This window comes from Tigriopus californicus, chromosome 12 (genome assembly GCF_007210705.1).
Source record: "Tigriopus californicus strain San Diego chromosome 12, Tcal_SD_v2.1, whole genome shotgun sequence".
Taxonomy (NCBI): domain Eukaryota; kingdom Metazoa; phylum Arthropoda; class Copepoda; order Harpacticoida; family Harpacticidae; genus Tigriopus; species Tigriopus californicus.
The window spans coordinates 2,625,158-2,633,210 of NC_081451.1; the positions used below are offsets into that span (position 1 = coordinate 2,625,158).

The 8,053-nt window shown below is 47.5% G+C and overlaps 1 protein-coding gene across 1 annotated transcript in view; it reads right to left on the bottom strand.

The window, feature by feature from the left end:
- The window catches only part of LOC131892183 (uncharacterized), a 10,325-nt gene extending 6,949 nt beyond the window's left edge, over nucleotides 1-3,376 (bottom strand). Inside the window, exons 1-2 of the mRNA XM_059241967.1 lie at nucleotides 3,366-3,376; nucleotides 2,818-3,158 (exon numbers count right to left, since the gene is read on the bottom strand). Of these exons, the coding sequence (XP_059097950.1) occupies nucleotides 2,818-3,158; nucleotides 3,366-3,376 (352 nt within the window). The remainder of the gene's footprint in view (nucleotides 1-2,817; nucleotides 3,159-3,365) is intronic.
- Between the last annotated feature and the right edge of the window lie 4,677 nt (nucleotides 3,377-8,053).

The following is an 8,053-nucleotide window of genomic DNA, read 5'->3' on the forward strand; positions in this document are numbered from 1 at the left end:
GAACACGTCTAGATGTTTGAAAGGCAAGATGGCGAAGGTTGTATTTCCCAGAGCAAGCTGATAGATTGCCTGTAGGCAGATGCACACTTCCAATGTTTCATAGATTATGATAAGATAATACAACATAATGAAAGATCTGAGTTTGCCATGGATTATACCTTCCTGTTTTCTCTCTTTGGGAGTGAGAGGGAATTTCTTAATTAGGGCCTTAGTGGGGACGGAAAATCCAGATAACATCAAGTCGACCTGCATTTGATGAAATGTAGAGTCCAGACCAGTTGCCATAGTAAATCGCTCTCAGTCCTCCTTCATTATTTCATATTCAAAGATGGTTGACTTTCGATGACAAAGGCTGGAATGCCCTTTGGAAATGAATCCGAGCATTTTTTCTGAGGGAGATTCTCCTTTTTCACACGGACTTGAGCTTCAATTTTTGACCGGGTTGTGACAGGTAGGATAATTACATGGTTTGATGTCTACCTGAAATTTTGCACCCAAGCAACATTTAGCAGCAAAGAAGTACTGGTAATATAACTTGGACACTTTGTAGGCATGTTTCCTGCATAGCGCCAATGATTCAACGCAGGTTGATCACTTAGGCTCCGACAAAATATGTTGGATTTTTATGCTGCTCAAAACGACCCAAGTATGTTGACTTTATGTTAGCCAAAAAAGTTGCGGCTTGTTGTTTCTGTCCCCTTTACTTTTCCTAGCATAAAAACTAGGGCTGGCCAAAGCTTGCAGAAAAGCAAGTTTGTATATTGACAGCAAATTTGCATAAAACATCAAAAACCTTTGAACAAAAATTTGCAAATAAACTTTCCAAAACATGGGGGGAGGGGAGGCGTTTGAGGGGAGATGGGGCTATTTATGCCTTCCATATCAAGCAACACATAGATGAAAAGGAACATTGCATCATAATACCTTCAAGCACCGGTAGTTGAACCTGCTATCCCTAAGAAGCAAATTTTTGCCATGTCCATGGCTCCTGATTAGCAGACCTTAAAAAAAAGTTGCCATTCGGGCCAAACCTTTTTAGGGAGGAGACGTGGTGTAGTGGTTAGCGCAGTTTCCTTGCATGAGGAAGGTCCNAAGAACTATTAGAAGAGGGAGATTCTTGATGGGAAGTCCATGGAGAATGTATCCGATCCTGGCCCTGTCTTTGACTATTGATGATTTGAATTGTTGGTGAAGTAGAGTTGAGTTGAGAATGTGAAACCGACATAATTAAAATTATTGACGATTGCAATCGGATTATAGTGGATATGGAAAGAGGTGGGAGGCAGACGACCTTTATGGAAAACCATGGCCTTCGTCTTGATAGTATTGACTTGAAGGCCGTTCTCTTGGCAACAACCGTGGAGTGCATTGATGGCATTTTGCAGTTCCACGGCTGAATCAGCCAAAAGAACCCGGTCGTCTGCATATTGGGAATACTGTACCATAAAATAGGTTGGATACATATAAATTGAAAAGGATTGGCGATAGTGGATCCCCCTACGGAAGGCCAATGGAAGTGAAGTAGCAGGGGGATAGATCCTCACCAGAACGAAAGGAGCATCTGAGTCCATCATAGATGTTTGAAAGCAGGACATAGATTGAACGCAGAACTCCCCACATTGGAGTTTTAAGAATGACGACGTTCAGTCGACCCTATCAAATGCTGTTGAGAAATCCACAAAGCATCCATGCACTTTCCTCTTATTGCTGATGTGGGAGTGCACAATTTCATCGAGGAGCTGCTGTGGTGGTCGAGCGGCTTCTCCGGAAACCCTAATTTGAGCTGTGGGAGGAGATCCCTATCCTTGGCCAATCCGGAGAAGCGGACAGCTAATTGGGTGGACATTGTCTTCAAGCAAGGGTTTTCCAAGGTGATTGTCTGATGTTTGTCTGGAATGTCCCTGGGCCCCTTCTCATGGATGCGGATGACGGCTGACTCCATTCACGCTGGTGGGAAGAAGGTAGAATGGAGGGCGAGGCTAAGGAGTTCTTGGAGGAGTGGCTGGGTTTGGATCCGGAGAAGTGAAAGTTGGAAAGGAGAGACCCCAGATGTTCATGGGGCTTTACTCTTCATCTTCTTGAAGGCCACATCCATCTCATGTTCCGTGAGGCTGCAAAAGGGGATAGTATTCTTCTGCGCAACCCTGGACCTTCTCCAATACTGTGTACCGATGTTGATGCAATCAGTTCTTGACAGTGGAGTGTTATGTGGGCGTGATAAAAATCAGGATGTGAACGATAAAGCCAAATGAAGTCTCCAGTTGAAGAACTAAGATACGAGTGATTATTGGGAACAAGAGAAGCACAGAAATACAGGCGAGACTAGAGAGTACCAAATCCATAGAATACTACACCTCCCCCTTGGTATAGAGCATAGTGAATATACCAAAAACAAAAGATAAAAAGAAAAAGAAACAACGGAGAAACAAAAACAGAACAAAAAAATGTTTCTCATGGGTCCTTTCTTTCTTCTCTCTTCTGCGTGCGGGGTCCCCCTAGCAACACAACAACAATTGGTTGGGATCATCAGATATGAAAGCGGACATGTTTTACTCTGTCAGAGTGGCGGAGGAGTATCAATAGGATCCATCATGGTTAGCTGTGGTGTGCAGACTAGGGATGGAACATCGGATGTTGGAGCCATCGGAGGAGCTTGAGCAACTGAAGGAGCTGGCCGCAGATATCGTCGGATCCTGACAAAGCATCCTGCCTCCGTTTGGACTGTCTAGGAACGGCCAGACTTTGATCTTTCAATGACCTACCCGGCACCAAACGACCATTCTTTGTCTATTAGGTGTTGGATATGAACCTCTTCACCCACGTTCAGTTTGGGCAAGGCAGTCCCCGCAGCCTTGCGCACACGCCGCTCATCTGTTGTTTGTCGGGCTGCCCTGAAGGCCGTGGTTTGCTCCAATTGAAAATCTAGTGACCTAGCCGTGGGAAGTCGGGTCCGTAGATGGTGGCCAAAAGTTCCCAGAGCGGGCTCATAGCCGTCAGGACGTGGGGTGGCACGCAATTCCAGAAGTGCCGCACGAAATTCGCTGCCATCAATGCCTGCGTGTTTTTGAAGCAATGACTTCATGGATTTGACGGCTGCCCCCGCCAAACCGTTAATACGAGGATTGTAGGGCGAGCTGGTCTCAAAGGCAATGCCGTGGCTGGAGCACGATTTGGCAAATCAATCCCGAAACTGGGGACCCCCATCTGATTTCAACCGACGTGGAAATCCAAAGTCGTTGAACCAATCCCTCAACCTTGTCTATATGGCATCGGTTGTGGTGGTCTTCATCCTGGACACGAAAGGGAAGCCACTAAAGCAATCCACCATCACCAAAAAGTGTTTCCCTTGAAATGAATCCACTTACACGGCCTCCATTGGGAAAGAGACCATGTCAATGCCGGAGAGAATGGGTTCATGGGCTGGAGACGGAAATTTTTTAACGCATTTTTGCACATTTTGATCCACAGCTTGATCTCGTTTCCCATTCCAGGCCTTTAGTAGAGCTGCTTGGCCAGCTAAATTGTTTTGTGATGCCCGAATGGGAAAGGTGGAGTAATTCCAGAATTGCTCGCCGAGCTGGTCGAGGGACAACGACACAGTCACTGACGAGAACCAGACCCTCCTTGCTTCCTTTGCCGATTCGAGTTTCCTGAGCGATTTCCCCGTACGTTGACAACGGCATGGGAAGTGAATGTCCGTGCAAGATGCACTCGCGCAGATGGGCATATTCATTGTCAATGTTTGAGAGGAGGATATTGAAGGCGGGGTCAAGTGCATCGGCAATCAAGTGGTTTATTCCTGCTGACCATGCCACGGAGAAAGAGTATTGGTCGAGGTTTTCCTGCAGCCTCTGTAATAGAGTATTATTTGAGGCTGCCAATGGTTTCTGAAATATGCCAAGCAAAGGTTGATGATCAAATTTTGGCATCCTGCGTAAAGAAATAGCTGCATTTCTGCACGGCAAACCATATCGCACTCAACTCCAACTCCATTGTGGCATAGTTTTTCTGCGCTGGTGACAAAGCGCATGATCCACACTGGATCAGACGAATGTTGCCGCCGCCCCCAATTACAAGTCCCTGTTGGATGAGTGCAAATCCAAGTCCGTGGAGTTTTGAAGCATTGGTAAGTAATCGAGTTGGTAAATCGTGGTTGAACGGTTTGACGACCGCGGGTGACGCGACAGTTCTTCCCTTCTCAAACTTATTGATAGAGAGCTTAATTCCGTTTTCGCATCACTTTTGCACGACAACGTAGAGTTGCTCCAATGACTCAGGTAGAGTCATGGCTTGTACACAAATGTCATTTACGATTTTTGCAATCCACTTCTTGCATTTCAGATCTTCTAATGCCAGATCAGTGCGAAGACTGAATACGTGTCCAGAGCCCTTCCAACCCATAGGTGCGACCAGGGGACGATACTTGCCATCTGGTAGCAAGAATGCGCACAAATGGGATGACTCCTCGTCCAATGGCACCTGGTAATATCCATGAACGGCATCCAGCTTGTCAAACCAACGGCTCTTGGGCAAGATCTGACGCATTAGATCAGGTACTGATAAAAATGGATGCACTGGTCTTCTGGTGGCCTAATTTAGTCTCCGGTAATCGACGACTAGCCTTCCCTTCCCGCCAGGTTTCGGTACAAAATGTGTGGGGGCGCACCAAGTCGTGTTTTCCGTGCACCTCGTCATCATGCCGGCCTTTACCAGCTCTCGGCAAAGGTCATTGGCTGGCTTTTCATGGTGGATGGGGATCGATCAAGCTGTCGTCACGTGGTACTGTTTGAACTCTTTGTTGGAAATAAGCTCAATCTTCATCGGGCTGCTGGTCATGGCGCCAGCAGCATTGCCACGGGATGAAACCATGACATCGGCGGAATTGACTAGAACTTTCCCAATGACCTTTTCCTCAATTCCACTGCTCTTGAGTCGTTCTTTTGCTCTTTTTATAGCCCCCCACTGCACCGTTGTCAATCCGAGATTCATCTCGTAATTGATGGCGGCCCCATTCCCGCTGGTGGCCTTGGACTCCGAGGTGATCACATTAGCAACCGTCTTCTCCTTGGGGCGACAATAATGGACAGTGAGGAAATCGAAGGGCAAGAGCCCCATAGCTTGGAGGTCCCTCTTGACAAAGAGTGCGTATCCGCCGATATCTGGGGAGACCGTCGCCGATATTTGGCCTGAGGGCCGCCTCTGACGTGGCCAATAAATCGAAACTTGCCCACGTTTTTGAGTGGTGTCCCGTTTGCCTTGCCAAGTAGTGTATGAGACTAATCAAGGGTCGTGCCTTTTGGGCATAAAGAGGTTGAAAAAACCTTTCGGGCCGCGCCAGAGTCAGGTAAACCACAAACGACAAAATTCCCCCTGACATCCTTGCACATGACCTCGATGAAAGTCATTTCATCCGTGAGGTCGAATCTAACGGTGTTCAACTGGGCACCTGGATTGGATTGGACCATTGAAGAGGTTGGCAAGTAAAATATAGGGGCATCACTGGTCGGAGCAGCACGAGGCATGAGGAGTGTTGCTACTTTGCCAATGTGAGTGGTCCATTTGTCAGTGAAAATGACCTTGGCCTCCCTGCTAGCCTCTGCTTCGGCCTTGACTGCGATTTCCAGTGCTACGTCATCGTATAGATCCATCATTTCGCCCAATTTGTTCTCAGCCTCTCCCAGTAGACGCCAAAGCCTGTCTACATTGGCCTCCGGTTTATTCAAACCTCAAACCAAATTCAACTTGTTCGAAATTTGCACCCGGCAATTGGCGATTTGTTCAATGAGGCCCATTTTCACGAATCGTGTCGAAGATTCGTTGGGGAGACGACGAGCTCCTGTGGGTGCTAAATAAACGAGTCACTGGGTTGGGTTGCAAACAGGTTGAAGGTTGAGGGGGCGTGGTTCGAAAACTAACACTGCGCCATGTTATGTGGGCGTGATAAAGATCAGGATGTGAACGATAAAGTCAAATGATGTCTCCAGATGAAGAACTAAGATACGAGTGGTTATTGGGAACAACAGAAGACAAGTCAGACTAGAGAGTACCAAATCCATAGAATACTACATGGAGGAGGAATTTACTCACAGGAATCTACAAGTTGGTGGCGGGCTTTTTGGCACGTTTGTACAAGCCCGCCATCCTGGACGAGCCCCAGGAAGAGAGCAGGTTCTCCACTTCCAATCTTTGGTGGGCTGACTCGGTGCTCCTCAGAGACTTGGGATATGCAATTCTTGATATCCCAAGTATCCGGTGTTTGGCTCGTTTTGGCACTTTGCAGTTTTGGAGCATTTGACCCCTCAGCTCTCGATGCTTGGGGCTGAACCATGGGGTCTTGAGTCCTCCTCTCCTCCTCTGCACTGAGTTGGGCTCTTTAAATGCTTGCGAAATGCCATGGGCCACTGCAGGTGGATTGGTCACAATCCCGGTGTTGATGGATAGCTGCAGGGCCTCAAGGTGAGCCGCGCACTTATGTACATTGACCACGCACCTCCCATTTCAATTCACACACAGATGATGGAAATTTCTGGGCATCTTGAAGGTGATTGAAATCGGGAGGTGATCAGAAACGGCCAGTGGATGGACGAAACTGACCGAAGATGTAATATTTTCTGATATGAAAATGTGGTCAAGGCGCCCTGGGAGTAGGTGTGTGTTGGGACTCCCGGGTCGGAGCACAGATCCATAGGCTCAGGATCTAGGCGAGCTCGGAGAATTCACTTGAGTCAGGATTCATCAATGGTCGCTCACAAACCATATGGTTTCTAATACCTCCAAGAGTAAGCTCTTGTGCTTTGGAAAGGGAAAAAAGAAGATGCCTCTATATGTTCTTGGCGGTAGGCCAATACCAATTATGGATCGTGTTAAAGACCTCGGTGTTCATTATGATGGGAAATTGTCTTTCTCGACCCACTGTGCTAAAGTGGCTTGTCGTGCCAATTTGGTGGTTGGGATGATCAAGCGCTACTTCTCAACGCGTCGACTCTGCGTTCTCCGACCTCTTTATAACACGTACGTTCGACCAATTCTCGAGTATGCTTCTTCCGTCTGGTCCCCTGGATTGCAGTACTCGATCAACCTGGTGGAGTCCGTTCAGAGAAGGATGTCAAGACTGGCGACGGAGACCGTGAGGATGGGGTATTCCGATCGTCAACGTGTATGGATCTTCAATCATTGAAGCAAAGAAGGATCTCTGCTGATCTGGTCATCTGGGGTAATGTGACACGGCTTAACTGCTCGAGCTGGATCCAACTGGATTGTCATCTTCTTACCTTTGATATTACCGTCCAGGCCTTTCCGAGACCACAAGTAAGGACATTGTGAACCTCAACCTTTGCTTCCAAGAGGGGCCGGTGCACGAAGGCGGCATTAAATTCTTTTGATTGACAAGCGAAATTTCCACCATCGCCATCAAATTCCCGAGACATGACATTCTTCCAAGTTTCGGCTAAAATATGGTCACCATTGTGGTGATCGGCCAAGCCACTCATGAGGTTACGCCTGACACGCAAGCTACACACAATTTTATCAAGGTGATGGTCAAGATCATCCTGATTGGGCTGTCCATTGGTGTGAGCTTCGTTAGCAACTCCCCCAAAATAGGTGATGTCTGATGTCGGCCAGCAACAAGAGCAACTCTGGATTGATGAGTGGGAATTCCTTGGGCAATATGCTCAGTGCAACGCATTTGCGCCAGCAGATCAAAGGTGGGCCCAAAAGATAGCAAAAGAAGGCCGCCTTGACTTCAACAAGTGGCCCAAACAGCCCATCTGTTTCTTGCACTTGAATCCTGAAGGTGAGAACTCAATTATTGACTAATCTTGAACCATTCCCGTAACTAGACCAATTTTGTTTTCTTCCCGGCTTTGGTGGACTGAAGAAGGCAAAAACGAAAGCGGAAAATGCGCCAGAGCCTGGAATGACCGCAGGCAGAAAGGTTTCCAACCTGAAGAAAGCGACAAACAATAGACGTCTGTTGAGTCCTGACGGGCGTTATATTGACAATGCAGACGTGCGTCCCGTCCACAACGTGCATCGTTTTCTCCTTGATGTC